The following is an 18800-nucleotide window of genomic DNA, read 5'->3' on the forward strand; positions in this document are numbered from 1 at the left end:
AAATAAATTTTGAAATGTAAATGAAAAAATTAAATTTTTTGAAACTCTGCCCCCAACTTTAGTCCTCTAAGGGCCTCAAGATTTGGAAAATCTGCGTGAAAACAGGGCCTTGAGGCTTGATGGTTGGAGGCCACAACTGGATGAGAGGTTAGCGACCCCCTTTTTCCATCAGCCTCGTTTTACCAATGGGAAAGTGAGGCTCAGAGTGAGGATGTGCCTGGCTGTCTTCTTCTTCCTTAGCTTCTTGGGAAGCCTGAGCAGCAGGAGCCCTGAGGATGTGGGGGGAAAAGCTGCTCCAATTACTGTTGTAACTTTTCTTTTTGATGGTTAAGGGGTAGCTCTGAATTGGAGGCCAGGCAAGGCAACAAGCATTTCTTATTTATTCCCTTCCTGTGTGCCAGACCCTGTACTAAATGCTGGGAATTCCAAAGCAGATAAACAGACAGTCTCTGTCCTGATGGAGTTCACATCCTAATGGGGACAACGCCCTCTGAAAGGGGCCCACAGTGCTGGAGCAGAGAAGTCCTCATTGCATGGTGTGTCTGAATCCTTCAGTCACAGGCACAGCAGGAGGGGATATAGCCTGGCTGTGTCCAAGCAGGGCATGGAGGAATTCACCAATAGGGACAAGGTGGTGGCATGGGTGAGAGAAGGTCCATGGGGAGAAGACCACAGGGTACAGGAAAGGCCCTGGACCAGAAAGCAGTTCAGTTAAAGTGACAAGAACTTGGAGTGTCAGACACAGACCTAGGGAAAAAGGAATTTGACTTCCAGAATCCTGGAATCTCAGAGGAGGAAATTATCTCAGTGCTCATGTTGACCCCTAGCCTGCCAGAGAAATGACCTGCCCCCTCTGCCTCAGGAGCCCACAGGGTCAGTCAGTCATCACCTGAGGCCACTCATTCTGGTGTTCAGAGCAGGAGCAGATTTGCATGTGGGGGCCTCCTCCCTGCAGGGCCTGGGCTGGTCTTAAGGGAGCCCTGGGAGAGCTGAGCCCCAGCAGGGGAGTCTGAGGACACAGAGCTCTGGGAGGAAGCTCTACCATGGCTTGGATCTCTCTGCTCTTCTCACTCCTGACTGTCTACACAGGTGAAGTTGCCCAGTGTTTCCTCTCTGTGGTTCAGACCCCATAGTGTCTCAGGCCTAGCCTAGTCCTGCCCTGAGCTGCTTGAGGAGTCAGCAACTCCTTGGAGGAGCAGAGTTCCATCTGAGCAATCTCTTCTTTCCTTCCTTGCAGGTTCTGGGGCCTCCTATGTGCTGACTCAGCCACCTTCAGTGTCCAAGAGCCTGAGAGAGACGGCCTCCATCTCCTGTGTTGGGGATGGAATTGGTGATAACTATGCAGACTGGTACCAGCAGAAACCTGTGCAAGCCCCTAAGCTGCTGATTTATGAAAATAACAAAAGGCCCTCGGGGATCCCTGACAAATTCTCTGGCTCTAACTCAGAGAACACGGCCACCCTGAGCATCTCTGGGCTCCAGGCTGAGGACGAGGCTGATTATTACTGTCTAGTATGGGATAGTAGTGCTGATGTACACAGTGACCCAGACTGAGGGGGAAGTGAGACAAAAACCTTGCCAGGACTGTTCTCCCTGTGCCCTCCCCTCTGGGCTCCAGAGAGGTGCCTGGTGAGCACAGGACAGGAACAGCTTCTCTCTCAGGTCCCTACCTCCCCTGATCCCTCCCTGCTCTTCTGCCTAGGGGGCTCCTACCCCTCCCTGATCTTCCCTGGATGAGGCTCCTTCTCCCTCCCCATGCCTTCATCTGCTCCCTCCCTCCATGTGCTCCCTTCTCAGTCCTTCAGTTCTGCTTCACCCCCAAAGTCAGTTTTGGCATCTCCCAGCTTCTGAAGCCCTCCCCAAATTCCTGCAAAAAAAAAAAATAGATAACTGACTCAGATTGATCTAAGAGCAGGGAAGCAGCTTTGCAGCCAGGCTGGAAAGGTTTGTAACAATGCACTGTGGGGAGAGCAGAGTCCAAGAGAAGAAGTAGCAGAAATTGCTGCCATGCTCACAACAGGGGGCCTGCAACAAGGCTCCAAGTCTGGGGCATTCCCCCAACAAGGTCCCACCCTCGTGCAATCCAGCAGCCCCCAGTAAAGGGAGCAGTCTGAGCAGCCCATAAGGCCACTCCCCAGTGAGCCTACCCATAGCACAAGCCACCAGGGAGGCCTTGACCCCATTGATCCCCAGTAGTGAAGTCCCACCCTAGGAGTGGCCAAAAACAACCTATGTCTCTGTTGCAACCCCTGCAGGTCAACAGTCAAGCCCAGGCACTGGTGAGATCCACAGGGAGGTCCCACTCCAGGTACAATCTAGAAGGGAAGTCTACCCTCCAGAGAAAGCAGGCAGCTTAGCCCAGATGCCCAGTGAATGCCTGCAGTAAGACCCAAAGCCCCCACACTAAAAGCTTAGGACTGTGCCAGACCACAGGTCAGCTCCCACTTAAAAACACCAAGTCCCAAAAGACACAGAAAATCTGAGCAAAAAAAGAAAAGAAAAGAAAAAAAAAGCTTGACTCCAAAAAGTTTTTATGGCAATAGGGAAGATCAATGTCTAAACTTAGATGAGGACAATTGTATCAAAGTAGTTATATGCAAACCCTCAAAGAAAAATTGAATTTGGTCTCAGGCCAACAAGGAGTTCCTGCAAGAGTTTAGGATGGATTTTACAAATTAGAAATATAGAAGAAATGTTGGGAAAAGAAATGAGAGTGGTAGAAGAAAATCCTGAATAAGAGTCAATAGGACAGAATAGCATATACAAAAATTTATGGAGGAAAATAACTCTCTAAAAAAAAACATAAAGTGGGGCAAATGAAAAAAGGAAATACATTTTAAGAAAATAATTCCTTAAAAATGAGAATTTAGCAAGCGATAACTAATTGCTCTGTGAGACACTCTGTGAATGAATCTTTGGTCTAAGCTGAACTGGATGGTCTCCAGTTTGAGACTTACTAAAGAATTCTGGGATCACCAAGGGTACAATGAGAGACACTGAGGCTGGAGAAATGGGGAAGGTGTTAGGCAGAGACTGAAAGAGAGTTACATCTGAGCATTTCCAGTGCCTGGCCCATAACCCAGCACATAGTGGGTGTGTTTAACTGATTAACTCATGAATACCTAATGAATCAACCACTCCTGAGTTCCATAAACTCCCTGGGGAAAGTTATACATTTAAACATTGAGTTTGCAGAATCCTCCCTTTACACAAGTGAAAGTTTCCATTTTAAAGAAGTTGTAATGGATCAATGGGGAAAATACGTTAAATGTCCTAAAGAGAACCAAAAAGGTAGGTTAGGGAAATCCTTACTCATATTGTTAGGTATTAGAATCTTTTTCACAAACAGTGAAATGTCTTAGGGAATTTCAAAATCCTTCTTGGCTTTTTAGATGAGGAAAGTCAAATAGACCTCCCCTAAAACCATGATTTCATGCATTAGATTTTAGTCAGATGAAACTACTATTAATAGAAGATATGCTTCAGTCAATCTAAATGGTAGGAAGAATGGGTCTGAGTCCTGAATAACAGAATCCGAGGAAGGAAAATAACAGTTCCCCGTAAAAGTTTATAGAATCCTCAAAATAGCCCCTTTCCTCATTAAACTAAACAGTCCAAAATCATTCCCGGAGTATCTGTAAGAGGGTCTGGGGAATTCCCTGGTTGCAGGAAAGTCATAAAAGGAAACGTCAGCTGTTGAGAAGGCAATCTCTTTGGGGTCAAGAATCATTCCCTGACACAACTGAAGCTGATTTGGAATGTTCCAGACAACAAAGGTTCTGTAATTTCTGTCATTGTCGGGGGAAGGAATGAGAGCACTGAAGGCAGAGGTTGTATATTGATGGGGTAGGGGTGGGGTGAGAGGAAGATGCCTAAGACAAAGAGGAGGCTGGTCTGCTTTAGCTTCTGTTTTCTCTCCCCAGAACAAAGAAGTTTGACCTGAAAATGTTGAGCCACAAAATAATCCATGGAGACTTAATAATCAAGAAAACAAAGCAGAGAGTAAGCTGCTCTTGAGAATTTCAAATTTCCTGACTCAAAAGCTAAAAACACATACTAAAGAATAAGGACAACAATGAAACAATAACCATTTCTTAAGGACCTGCTACTCATTGCCAAGTGGTGAGGCTACAGTAACAAAAGTAAAGCAGTCCTTTCCTCAAGAACCTTCCAATGGAGGGAAATATAGTTAGTGTTTCACAACATGACCATTATGGATGTGTTTGCATGAGTATACATGTATAACCTACATCAAATTGTTTGCCTTCTCAGAAGGGTGGGTAGAGAAGGAGGAAGAGAGAAAATGGGGAACTCAAAGTTTTAAAAATGAATGTTAAAAATTTTTTTCCATGCCAACTAGGAAACAAAATATACAGGTAATGGGGTATAGAAATCTATCTTGCCCTACAGGAGAATAGAAGAAGAGAAGAGGTTGGGGTGAAAGAAGGGATGGCAGATTGTGGGAAGGAATGACCAGAATATGTTGTCTTGTGGTGAGAGGGGGGGAGAGATGGGGAGAAAATCTGGACCTGAAAATCTTGTGGAAGAGAATGTTGAAAACTGAAAATAAATAAATTTTAAAAATATATATTTACTTTGATTTACCAACATTCACTTCTGTAGAATTTTGACATCTAAATTTTCCTTCTTCCCCAAGAAGGCATGCAATCTGATATAGGTTATGCCTGTGCAGTCATATTCAGCATATTTCCACATTAGTCATGTTGTAAAAGAAGAATCAGAAGAGAAGGGGAAAAAAACAACAGAAAGAAACAAGAAAAGTGAAAATATTATGCTTCCATCTGCTTTCAGACTCCACAGTTCTTTCTCTGGATGTAGGTGGCATTTTCTATTGTGAATCCTTTGGAATTGTCTGAGATCATTGCATTGCTGAGAAGACCTGAGTCTACCACCATAGTTCATCGTGCCACAATGTTGCTATTGCTTTGGACAGTATTTTCCTGGTTCTTCTTACTTCACTCAGCATCAGTTCATGTACTTCATTCCAAGTTTTTCTGAAATCTACTTGTTCATCATTTCTAATAAACAATAATATTCTCTTACATTCATATACTACAATTTGTTCAGTCAGTACACAATTGGTGGGCTTCCCCTCAATTTCGAAGTCTTGGCCACCTCAAAAACAGTTGCTATAAATATTTTTATTCATGAGATCCTTTTCCTTTTCTTATGATCTTTTGGAGATACAGACGTAGTAGTGGCATTGCTGGATCACAAGGTCTGCACAGTTTAATAGTCCTTTGGGCATAGTTTCAAAGCACTCCAGAATGTTTGCATCAGTTCAAAAGTCCACCAATATATTAGTGTTCTAAATTTCCCACAGCTTCTCTAACATTTATCATTTTCATTTTCTATCACATTAGCCAATCTGAAAGGTATTACAGAGTTGTTTTAATTTACATTTCCCCAAACAGTAGTGATTTAGAGCATTTTTTTTTACATATGGCTATATACAACTATAATTTCTTAATCTCAGAATTGCCTGTTCATCTCCTTTGACTAATTATCAGTTGGGAAATGATTTGAATCCTTATAAATTTGATGCAGTTCTCTATATATTTTACAAATAAGACCTTTATCAGAAACACTAGCTGTAAAAATTGTTTCCTAGCTGTGTGCTTTCTTTCTAATCTTGGTTGCAATGCTGTTGTTTGTGCAAAACTTTCTAATTTAATGTAATTGAAATTATCCATTTTGCATTCCATAATGTCCTCTGTCTCTTGTTTGATCATAAATTCTTCCCTTCTCTATAGATCTGACAGGCAAACTATTCTTTGTCCTCCTGTTTTGCTTATGGTTTCATCTCATGTCTAAATCATGTACCCATTTGGACATTAGCTTGGTATAGGATGTGAGATGTTGGTCTATGCCTACTTTCTGCAATTCTATTTTCCAGTTTTCCCTGAAGTTTTTGTCAAATGGTGAGTTCATATCCCAGATGATGGCGTCTTTGGTTTATCAAACAGTACACAGCTATAGTCACTGACTACTGTGTCTTATGTACCTGCCTCTCATTAGTACAGTTTTGTAGTCTATTTCTTCCTGTAAATAACTTAACTTTTCTAAAAATTTGGAATGCTATGCTACTTGGTGCCTATATGTTTAGTGTTGATATTATCACTTCATTACTGTTGATACTAGTTAGCAAGTTATAGTTTCCTACCTTATATCTTTTGAATAGATCTATTTTTTGCATTTGCTTTGTCTAAGATCAAGAGTACAACCCTTGATTTCTTCACTTAAGCTGAAAGCATAATATATTCTGCTTCAGTCTTTTACATTTATTCTGTGTGTATCTCTCTGCTTCCAATGTATTTCTATTTTTTTAGGTTCACTAAATTTATTTTAAAAATCATAAAATGTTTCTTACAAAAGAACATTACATTCTGCCCACTTCTCTGAATGAATGACAAGGACATGCAGATGTTTTCCCCTTTCCCTACCCCTCCCCACCAAAAAAAATTACAATTACAAAGCAAGGTGTTCACAATAGTTACAGGATGGGAATTTTTTTCTTTACCACTAACAACGAACAAAAATAAAATTCACTCTCTCTGCTGCTGTTGCAAAATTTCATTGTTATTTTTCCCACCCTTCCACCTCCCCCATTTGTAAGGAACTAAAACAATACATCCAGAGAACAGCAAGGATTTGACTACACCCCAAATGCAGAATACCTATGAAACAGATGAATGTTGACTTTTTAAAAGAAGCAGATAGTTAAAAAAAGATGCAGGACCTCTTCACTTCTTCACTAGCCTTAGAAAAACTTTCCAGAATACTGCTTCACACTATAAAAAAGAAACAAAATCTTGCATTAGAATCCTTCAGCATCTGCATACTGTTTCTCACTGTTTTGCAGTGAATACTGTGCCTTCTGTAGCTGGTCCTGAGTTCCTGTAATGGTGATAATTTGATCTTAAGATCCTTCCAAATGCTGATCAATTTTGATTGATGCTCCAGATTCATGACATATGTGTTTGATTCGCTGACCACCTTTGCCAATAACAGATCCAGTCAAATCTTTGAAAATTAGTTACTTGTGTTGTAATAATGGGTTCTCCAAGATCACCATATGAGCCACAGTTCCCTGTATAGGAATAATGACATCCAGAACCACCCTGTGGTTCATAATGGCCATCTGCCATTAGGAAGCACTCCATGTATCTATTGCAGACTCTCAGGTCTCATCAGCACTAAAACCAACCATGCCATCATAATGGTCACCAGGTCTTCCTTTCAAACTCTACTCTACCACCCCAGCTGCTACATCCAGGAAGAGGTGGCAGAAGTTCTCTAAGAGGGCTCATGTCATCATTATCTCTTCTAGAAGGGGGCATAGGATGCCCATCAGGACTTGGGGGCATTTTATCAAAGCCTTCTCTTCCTTTGCATGGGAAATCCTACAGGGCATCCCCATCAATTATCAAACCAGTCATAGGTTTCATCATAGAAAGAGAGATTTTATAGTTGTGCACACCTTTTGACGGGAGATTCAGATATAAGATCCAGTATGATCTTTATGCACTCCACAACGTTTTCAGGTTTCCCCTGATAAGAACAACTCTACCTGTGGAATGAAGACAGCATCGTGGAAAAGTTTGGTGGTTGTCTGAGTGTTCTCTCAAAGTCATTTGATTTTAGCACCTTTGACCACAATAATTCCTCTTGCCAGACTCTGGTGAATCAACAATTCTAACGTGCAGTAAAAGACACTTCCTTTATAATGTTGGTAATTTAAAAATTCCACAGCATCAGATTCAAATGGGAGCTGGCTGGTTGCAACGGGTTATGGCAACAGGAGGCCCTTTTCCAAAGTAGGGATGATTTTTTTCAGAATTTGTCCAACTGTTTCAGTATCTGCACTGATACTCAAAATGTGCTCAGTGCCACTGCTGTCTGGGACTGAAACACTGGCATTGTAGTCTGTTTGAAATGTTTTAATATTTTTGCCTCCTTTGTGAATCCAGCATTCTTGCTTTGAAGCCAAATGAGCAGTTCAGCCTTCTCATCAGTGCTCCTAGATCTTTTAAAGGCCTTCTCCTCCTATCCAAATTGCAGAGAATATCTACTCATGTGGCTTTTTCCCTAGTGTCAACTTAGACAGAAATATTCTGAATACAGTGAAAAAACTGAGTCCCTTAGGAGCAGAACTAGAGAAGGAACTTTCCAACCCCATCCAGGATTCATTCTTAGAAAGACAAACAAAATTAGGCTGCCTGCAAGTGTTTATTTTTCTCAGAGTCTGTAGAATATGATAGTTTTCATTATAGACAATTAACTCAAGGATCAAAAGACAAGGGAGATCTCATACCTTCAGAGTAAGTCACTCACATCCTTCCCTCCCTTCCTGGCTCAGGATGCCTATGTGAGTTGAAATTATAGTTTCTATTTCTGTTAACCATAAGATGACAAAAGAATTTTCTTGATTCAACGGGTTGTAAATGCAGTAAGATAGGAGAAGTGTTAAGGAGTCAATTGAAATTACACATCTGGGATACTGTGTTTCTTCTATTATTAACATGACATGATCTTACATAATATAGCATATGTCCATAAAATAACAAGATAAGGAAAGTCTCATTATTCAAGATAGTGTCTTACTCAATATGCCTTGACCTTGGTGGTCATAAACAGAAGAATGCTCCTGATCAGCCTCATCTGGCCTTGTCATAGTTGAGACAGGAAGGGGCAATTTGGGTTCTCTCAGAGAGCATGTCTGTTATGCCAGAGGATACAAAGACTTATGGTAGATTAAGCTCAGCATGGAGACATGTCTGTCTCCTGACTGGTCAATCTGGGATTTAGGCCTTTCTCAGTTCTTGGGGATTCAGTGGTTTGGGGAGGGGTCTACAGAATCTAATACCATTTTTGGTTATCATTTGACTAAACACTGATGAACATAAAGGTCCTTCTACTCCTTCATCTGTACTAAGAGTTGGGAACAGAGATTCAAGCAAAAAGAAGGACCATTTCTGTGTACAAGGACCTTCCATTCCAAAAAGGGAAGGCAATAAAAAAGGACGTCTTGCTGACCTTCCCTGGGGCTACCATTGGCCCTATGGCCACCAGAGGGAGGCCTAGGGATGAGTTTGGGGATAAGTTGTGCTGGAAATGTCCCCTGGGGTTCTTGAGCTCTGAGCTCCTGGTCTCCTGCCCTGTCGCCTGGGGGAGGTTCAGCTGAAGCTGCCTTTCTAGGCCTTTCCCCTGGGCAGGGGGCAGATGCAGAGCTGCCCCTCCCCATGCCCACCTTTACAGGAGATACTTCAGAATTCCCTTTGGCCCCAGAGTGAAATCAACATCTTCAGGGATTAAAAATGATGAGCCATTGTTCAGCACTTACCCTGTTCCAGTTGCAGGGGTCACAGTAACAAACAGCAGCAGTCTGAGTTCTCAAGGACCCTCCTTTCTACGGGTGAAACCCAGATGCTTCAGAATGTGTAATGACAGCTCAGAGAAATGTCAGGGAGGTGAGGGAAAAGGGGCCATCTCTGTTGGGGTTTGGGGGAATGAGAAAAGGCCTCAGGCAGAAGAGGAAAATTGAACAAAAACCCCTAGAAAATCCCTACACTCCCCCTCCCCACATCTCCCTCCACTTCCACATCTTTGTGATCTGCCTGAGAGTGGAAATGGGTTCAGGCCCAGAGGGGCAGTCAGCATGGTAGATTTACTGAGAACTTTGAGGTTTGCCTCACAAAGACATGTGTTAAGTCATTTAGGCCTCACTACCTGCTCTGGGAGGTAGGGGCTATTATGATCCCATGTTACACATACATGAGAACAGAGCCCCAGAAAGGTTAGGTTACTTGCCCAGGGTCATGTAGCTCATAAACCACAAAGATAAGAACTGAAAGCCAGTCTTCTTGTTCCAAGTCTCAAGCTCTAACCACTGTACCACTGAGCTGCAGGATTGGTAGAGAAGTGAGGCCTAACAGGGTGGAGACAATTTCAGGGGGACTGAGTCCAAGAATGAGATGTGGCTGGGAAGGAAAGCAAAGGAGAAGGGAAAGGTTCTCCCTGTCATCTCCCTTTGGGATAATGCCTCAGTGACGGTGAAGGTGACCTCAAGAGCACCAACAATGTCCATGGCCTCCAATTGATGGAGGGAGCCATGTCAGGCTGCACCATTGAAGCTCATTGCACTGTGCTGGACAGATTCTGTGCTGCCTTCTCAAGGACATTTTTTACCTCTGATGGCCACTCTGACTCATGAGATGGTGTCTGGGGTCCTGGACTGTACAGTCTATGAAGGGATCCTAACTCCTGCTTAAATATTTTTATCATAATTACAAGTGAGTTAATTTTTATTTTTCACTTATTTTATTTTATTTATTTTCAGTGTTTGACAATCACTTCTATATGTCTTAGATTTTTTCCCCTCCTTCTCCACTCCCTCCCTGAGATTGCATACAATTTTATATAGGTTGCATGCGTACATTTCTTTTAAATATATTTTCACCTAAGTCATGTTATATAGAAGAGTTAAAACAAATGGAAGAAGTCATAAAACAAAACATAATACAAAAGAAAATGGTCTGCTTCATTCTGTGATTAAATTCTATAATTCTTTCTCTGGATGTGGAAGGCATTTTGACTCCAGTCCACTGGGAATTTTTTAAGTCCTTGCCTTACAATAAGGTACTAAGTCTACCAGAAAAATTCCTCACACACTGTAGTTGTTGCTGTGTACAAAGTTCTCCTGGTTCTGCTCCTTTCGCTCAGCATCAGTGCATGTAAGTCTTTCTGGGCCTCTCTGAAGTCTTTCTGTTCATCCTTTCTTATAGCACAAAAGTATTTCATTACCTTCATACACCACAATTTATTCAGCCATTGCCCAATTGATGGGCATCCCCTTGATTTCCACTTTTTGGCCACCACAAAGAGAGCTGTTATAAATATTTTTGTACATGTGGGACCCTTTCCCATTTTTATGATCTCTTGAGGATACAGTCCTAGAAACCATATTGCTGGGTCAAAGGGAAAACACATTTTTGTAACCCTTTGGGCATAGCTCCAAATTGCTCTCCAGAATTGTTGGATCAGCTCACAGATCCACCAACAATGAATTAGTGTTCCAACTCTCCCACATCTTCTCCAACACTTATTATCTTCCTATTCAGTCATGTTAGCCAATCTGATAGGTATGATGTGGTATCTCAGAGTTTTTTTTGATTTACATCTCTCTAATCAATAGTGATTTAGAGCATTTTTTCATATGATTATAGATAGCTTTAATTTCTTCCTCTGGAAACTGTCTGTTCGAATCCTTTGTCTATTTATCAGTTGGAAAATGACTTGCATTGTATATTTGACTCAGTTCTCTAAATATTTTAGAAATGAGGCCTTTATCACAGACACAAGCTGCACAAATTCTTTCCCATTTTTCAGCCTCCCTCCTAGTCTTGGTTTCATTGGTTTTGTTTGGGGAAAAACTCTTCAACTTAATGGAATCAAAATTATCCGTTTTGCACTTCATAATGTTTTCTATCTCTTGTTAGTCAAAAATTTCTCCATTCTACATAAATCTGCTCCACTAATTTTTTTATAGTATCAATCTTTTTGCCTAGATCATGTACCCATTTGGACTTTATTCTTGTGTACAGTGTCAGGCATTGGTCTATGCCCAGTTTCTGCCATGCTGTTATCCAGTTTTCCCAGCAATTTTTGTCAAAAAGTGAGTCCTTACCTCAGAAACTGGGATTCTTGGGTTTATCAAATAGTAGATTTCTGTATTCATTGACTACTGTGCCTTGAGTACCTAACCTATTCCACTGCTCTACTCCTCCGTTTGTTAGCCGGTACCAAGTGGTTTTGATAATTGCTGATTTATAATACAATTTGAGATCTGGTAGGGCTAGGCCACCTTCCCTAGCATTTCCTTTCATTGATTCCCTTGATATTCTGGACCTTTTGTTCTTCCAGATGAATTCTGAAATTATTTTTTCTAGCTCTGGAAAACAATTATCTGAGAGTTTGATTGGTATGGCACTGAATAAGTCAATTAATTTAAGTAGAATTGTCATTTTTGTTATATTGGCACAGACTACCCACAGGCAACTGATATTTTTCCACTTATGTAGATCTCACTTTATTTGTGAGAAAAGTGTTTTGTAATTGTGTTCATATAGCCCCTGGGTTTGTTTTGGCAGGTAGACTCCCCAGTATTTTATAGTGTCTACCCTAGCTTTAAATGAAATTTCTCTTTCTGTCTCTTGCTGTTGGACTTTCTTAGTCTTCTGTTTAAATATTGAGGGGTTATCGTAAGGGTGAATGAAATCCTCAGAAACTTTTAGAACCCTGACCTTCTCCAAAGTGACCACATGTGAGGAGCGTCCTGTTCTGGGGGCTCTATTATTCAGATAAAGTGTTAGGCAGTGACACCCTAGTCTGAGAGCTTAGACTCTTGATTTTCCTTCCTGTTGAGGAAGATGAAGAAGACTGGCCCCCTTTCTCTGACACACCCCAAAATGCCTGAGAGTCCTCATCCTATTATCTGACGTCAGTGGAGGAATAGGTAGGCGGCTACTTCATTGAATCCTGGGAGAAGGAGCTGGAGGAACATTGAATGTGGGAGATAGATGAACAGCAACCAATTCTGAGCCTCTTTGTGGGGCTTCTTTTACGTCCCTCTATCCTGTACTGAATGTCTCACTGAGCCATCAAAATAGATTCTCAGGTAAGTGGTCTTGGGGCTCTTTTTCCCTCTAATTTTTGTTTCTATTTCTTTATGATGGCAAAACTAAAGCTCTTTCAAGAGTGACTGTAATTTTAAATGACCATTTGTGAAGAAATGTCATTTTTTAATATCTTCCAAGTAGGGAAGTATATAGACAGCTTGGCGTTGTGGTGGCCTGGGTTCAGGAAGACCCCAGTTCAAATTCTGACCCAGACACTCACCAACTGTGTGACCCTGGGTAAGTCACTTAATCTTTACGTACTTGAGTTTCCTTATCTGTGGAATGAGGATAATAATAGCATTTACCCCTCATGGTTATTTTGAAGATAAAATAAAATAATGTTTTTAAACCTCTTGAAAAAGAGTTCTTTTGGATAAAAATGGCAGAGCATTAGATGGAAACAGGCACAGAAGCAGCTGATTAAGGAGAATTTACTGAGAGCAATAGCATTTCCTATTTGCAATTTAAGTACAAAATAAGAAAAGATAAAAGAAACAAACAAATACCCAAACTAAAGTAACAAACAAAAAGAAAATCAATTGCCATGTGAACAGCAGCAAGTGGGATAGGATTCACAATACCCAGAAATAAGTTTCCATCTCCAGAAAGCCGATATAATAAATACTGTCCATGTTGTTGAGAGCTGTCTTGCTTTTCTTTGCTTCTTTGTAAGTTTTCTCTTCTTCTCTGCTCTACACTTTTTATTTATCCTTTTTTCCCCTTCCTCCCCCAGGAAGACATAATTAGTCATATATATATAAATACACATACACCCACACACACAAACAGGCATCTATGTAAGGGCAAACTATACTTATTTATCTTCTGTTTTTCTGAGAGTAGATAATCTCTTCCTTCATACCAGTCTTACTACACAAGTCAGTCCACCAACTCATCATCTTCTACACCACAACAATATTCATACCTTATATTGTCCAGTTGTTTTAAATAATCCAGAACAGCATTGAGAAATGACTAATACGTGGTGTAGTTTCCGATCTACTTTAGTCTTAAATTTGTCCAAGATCATGATTACCACTCCTGCTCCTTCTCCCTAACAAGTTCTAAATAGACACAATGTGTACATATATACCAGCATCTTTAATAAACAGTGTAGCTGGGTCACATAGTGGATAGAGCGCTGGGCCTGGAGTCAGCAAGACTCATCTTCTGGAGTTCAAATTCAGTTTCAGATCCTCACTAGCTGTGTGACCCTAGGTAAGTCACTTTACCCTGTTTCCTTGAGTTACTCATTTATAAAATGGCACACTGCTCCAATATCACTGCCAAATGAGGAAATGAAGAATGGACATGACTGAACAATACACACACACACACACACACACACACACACGTGTGTATGTGTATATATACAAGTATATGTGTATACATATATACATAAATGTATGTGTGTGCATACACAAAAATCTTTATGATTTCTACAGTGCTTTGGCTTCATCATCTCATTTCAGCCTCCCAGACCTCCTGGGTATAACAAGGTTCCTAGGAGTTTGTTAATTATTGACAAGTATGTTCAGTTGTGGCTTTAGGCACTGATTGGCTGTGTGACCCTGGAGAAGTCACTTGACTTGTCTGCCTCAATTTCCTCAGTTATAAAATGGGCTTAATAACAGCATCTAACTACCAAGATGATCATGAGGATTAAATGAGGTATTTGAAAGCACTTAGCCCCAAGCCTGGTATACAGTAGGTGTTTAATAGATGCTGGTTTCTCTTTTTCTTTACTAACATCATGGGCATTTGGCCTTCAGGTAGAGTCTCCTTGGGGTGTTGAGCATCTCTGCTAATTACAGGCAGGGAGAGTCCCTGCAAATGGAAATCGGCCAGCTGAGGAGATTGACTCATAGTGGGAGGGAAGATTCCATGGTCTGATATCTTTGTCTGTGCTCTACACAGTTTGGTTCTCCTTCTCATCTGCCTTTGGGAATAATGCCACAGTGAAGGTGAAGGTGGCCACAAGAACACCAAAATTGTCCATGGCTTCCAGTTGATGAAGGGAGCCATGCCTTCTGCACCATTGAAACTCTTTGGCCTGCACTGGACAGATCCCATGCTGCCTTCCCAAGCTCCTGCTTGACCTCTGATGGCCACAGTCATAGTCTGAGTCATGAGAGGTTTCTGGGGGCCTGGACTGTATAGTCTATGAAGGGATCCTAACTCTTGCTTAAATATTGAGGGGTCATCATTGGGGTCAGTGAAATCCTCAATTAGAAACCTTTAGAACCCTGACTTTCTTCAGAGTGACCACACATGAGGAGTGTCCTGTCCTCAGGGCTATGTTATTCAGACCAAGTGTTAGTCAGAGACCCCCTAGTCTGAGAGCTTGGAGTCTTGATTTTCCTTCCTATTGAGGAGGATGAAGAAGACAGGCCTTTTTCTGAAAGACCTCAAAGTGTCAGAGAGTTATCCTGACTGTTATTTGAGCTCAGTGGAAGGATAGGTAGGAGAATGCTTCATGAGACCTGGGAGAAGGAGCTGGAGGAACACTGAATGTGGGAGATGGATGAGCAGCAGCTTATTCTCGGTCCCTTTGAGTGCTTCTTTTTCTTCCCTTCCTCCTCTAATGGGTCTCTTTCACTGAACCATCAAGGCAGGCTCTCACTTAAGCTGTCCCGGGGCTCTTTTTCCTCTAATTTTTTTTCAATTTCTTTAGGATGGCAAAAAGAAAGCTCGTTAAGGAGTGATTGCAATTTTAAATCACCCCTTGTGAAGAAATTCATCTTCAAAGCAGTGAAGCATTTAGACACCTAGGTGGTGTGTGGGACTGGATTCAGAAAGACCCAAATTCAAATCCTGAACCAGACACTTAGGAGGTCTTTGACCCTGGGTAAGTCACTTAACCTCTATCTACTTCAGTTTTCTCATCTGCCAAAGGAGAATAATAATAGCTTTTGCCCCTTCATGGTTGTTGTGAAGATAAAATGATATATTACTTTTAAAGCTACCCAAAAGAGTTCTTTCAGACAATAAGGGCACAATATTAGAATAAACAGGCACAGAAGTAGTTGATAAAGGATTACTTTAATGAGACCAAAATTAAAATAATTCAAAATAAGGAAAGAAAAAATTGCCATGGACACAGCACATGTTCATTTGCTCTTCAATGTATGTTGTGTTTCCAAGACCTGTGATCTTTGAATTTCACTGCTGCTAGGTCTTGTGTGATTCAGACTGTGTCACAATTATGGAAATTGTTGTTTTCTTGTTGCTTATAACATTTCATGCTTGAATTGGGCATATCTGAATTTGACTATAATATTTTTATGGGTATTCTGCACAGGATCATTTTCAGGTGGTGACTGAAAGATTTTTTTTTTGTATTTCTACTTTCCTCACTTGTTCTAATGCCTCAAGACAATTTTCATTAATTATTTCTTGTATTGTTTTATCAAGATTCATTTTCTGATCATCTTCTTTATATTTTGTATTTTGTATTCTTCATCTCTTATAACTTTATTCGCTTCCCTTTGCCCAGCTCTAGTATTCCAGGACTCATTTTCTCCTTTAAGTTTCTGAATCTCCTTTTCTAAGTAGTTGACTATCTTTTCATAATCTTCTTGTTTTCTCAGATTACTATGTTTTAAGTTTACCTCAATCTCTCTTATCTGACTTTTGAAGTCCTTTTAAAATTCTGCTATAAATTCTTTTGGGGAAGGTGACCATTTGACATTATTCTTTGGGGAGAATAGGGGTTTCTCTGCTTTACTATCCTCCTCTGTAGAAGAACTACTGTCTTCTCTACTTCCTTAGTAATTCTCTATGATTAGATTCTTTCTCCTTTGCCTGTTCTTTTTTTGTCTTTTATCTGGAGAAACTATGTTTTTGTAATCATCTCTAGTCCTGGAAGATGGGAATGGTGCCTCTGGCTTCAGATAGTTTTTCAGTGTTTCCTTCTGGCCTGGCACTAAAAGCAAGACCTCCAAGCTCCTGAAAGTGCCCCCAGCCAGCAGATTCCCTGTGTCAGTGCTTCTGTGTTTACCTGGTGAATACTCATTCCTTCCCACCCACAGCCATACCTTCATGCCCAGCTGGGTCTGACATTCCTTGTCAGCAGAGGTTTCCTTGGTTTCTCTGGCTCAGACACCCTACTCTGGTCACTGTACCAGAGGTAAAAGTTCCTGTGGCTGTGGTAGAAGCAGCCTCCCAACCCATCTAACCCCAGGGCTTGCTGGTAGTAGTTTAAGCAAGCCTCACCTTCACAGGGACAAAATTTCTTCTGGAATATTTCTTCAGATCTTCTCTTATTCTCCCAGGATGACCACACTTTTTCCCCTACTATTATTTATTTATACTGATCTATGTTCACTCTGAGGTGGTATTATTACCTCACTTGTTGAAAAAATCTGTGGAGTTTGGAATTTCCTGTCCTATTCCACAATCCTACCTGAAACCAACAGCTATTTGTAATTATTATTTTTTTTACATAACTCAGGCTTGCATTAACAAGACTATTTATACCTTGTATTACTTACTTGAAAAATGACTATTCAGGTTTTATGACAAAACTTTTTTCTCAATAACATAACCATTCATATTCTGATGTGAATCTGATCCATGCATCTTGAAAACAAGATCCTGTTCCCATCTTTGCTTCTGTTGACCTGAAAACTTTGTTAAGAAAAGGCAACAGGCTAAATGCATACATTTTATGATTTAATTAATTAATTAATCAATTCCCTATTAAAGAAAATGGCAACATAATGCATTATGGAGCCAGAAATGTTCTGGCTACCGATGCAAAGAATTGGGCAGCCTTAAATATGTTTTTAGGACAAAGAAGTGTTCTGTGTCCTTCAGATTTATGATCTCCATAAGTGACTAACTAGACCATTAGAAAAGAATTTCTTAATTGCATAGGTTGTAAATACAATAAGATAACAGAGTTTGACTAAGTTTCACATAGAAATTATGACTCAAGATGTCTATATTTTCTTTACCACTAATATGCCATAACAAACATAGTATATGTCTATAGATAATAAGATATAGTGTCTTAGGTTAAAGGTCTCCTAAGGAATGTAGAGTCAGCCTTGGCTGGCTTTTGCTGACATAGGAAGAGGCATCCTCTGAGTTTGTTTCAGAGAGAACAAAGAGATTATTCCAAAATTTTATATTAAACATTATCACTTCCAAGAAGGACCTCTGTAAACACTGGTGAATATCAGGGTCCTTTTCCTCCTTCCACTGAACTAGCAGCTAAGAAAATTTATTCAAGTAAAAGAAAGACAGTCCATGTTTGCAAGGAGCTCCATTTTCTAAGAGGAGGGCAATAAAATAAGGGACCCTTCTCTTCACCTTCCCTGGGGGTACCATTGGTCCTGCAGCCACCAGAGGGAGATGTTGGGCTGAATTTGGGGCTGAGTTGGGCTGAAGATTCCCCCCTGGGGCTCTTGGTCACTGAGCTGCTGGTCTCTTCCCCTGTGCCCTGGGGAATGCTCAGCTGGTGTTGCCTTCCCAGCACCTCCCCCTGAGCTTGGGGCAGATGTAGAGCTGCCCCTCCCAATGCCCCACATTTTTTGGGGACACTTTACAATTCCCTTAGGCTCCAGAGTGTGAACAACATACTCAGGTACTAAAAATGTTCAGACAAGTCCAACGATGAACCTTTGTTCAGAGCTTACCCTGCTCCAGGCACTGTGCCAGGGTCAGGGACACAGTAACAAACAGCATTGGTCTCCGTTTCCAGGGCCCTTCCCTTCTATTGGAGGAGCCCAGATGCCCGTGAATGGTGAAGGATAACAGAGAAAATGGCCAGGGAGATGGGCGAGGAGGGGCCCTCTCAGCTGGGGTTTGGAGGGATGAGGAAAGGCCTCAGACAGAAGAGGAGGCTGGAGCAAGAACTTCTAGAAAAGGCCCCCTACACTCTGCCTCCCCACATCTCCCTCCATTTCCAAATCTTTGTCATCTGCCCAAGGGTGGGACAGGGCTCAGTACCAGAGGAACAGCCAGCATGGAGAATTTCCTGGGGACTTTGGGGTGTCCAACACAATGAAATGTGTTAGGTCATTTAAACCTCACTTTGGGAGATAGGGGCTATTATGTACCTATTGTACAGTCATGAAAACTAAGCTGCACACATAC

General features: G+C 41.2%; 1 pseudogene and 1 gene segment (V, D, J or C); one reads left to right on the forward strand and one right to left on the reverse strand.

The window, feature by feature from the left end:
- The first annotated feature begins 990 nt into the window (after positions 1–990).
- Positions 991–5065, forward strand: LOC140498871 (immunoglobulin lambda variable 3-1-like). The segment is given in 2 exon segments: positions 991–1089; positions 1238–5065. Coding segments are annotated over 2 exon segments (363 nt in total).
- Positions 5066–6781: 1716 nt separating this feature from the next.
- Positions 6782–9075, reverse strand: LOC140502141 (heterogeneous nuclear ribonucleoprotein K pseudogene; annotated as a pseudogene).
- Positions 9076–18800: the final 9725 nt, after the last annotated feature.

The sequence above is a fragment of the Notamacropus eugenii genome, chromosome 4 (assembly GCF_028372415.1).
Source record: "Notamacropus eugenii isolate mMacEug1 chromosome 4, mMacEug1.pri_v2, whole genome shotgun sequence".
Lineage (NCBI taxonomy): Eukaryota > Metazoa > Chordata > Mammalia > Diprotodontia > Macropodidae > Notamacropus > Notamacropus eugenii.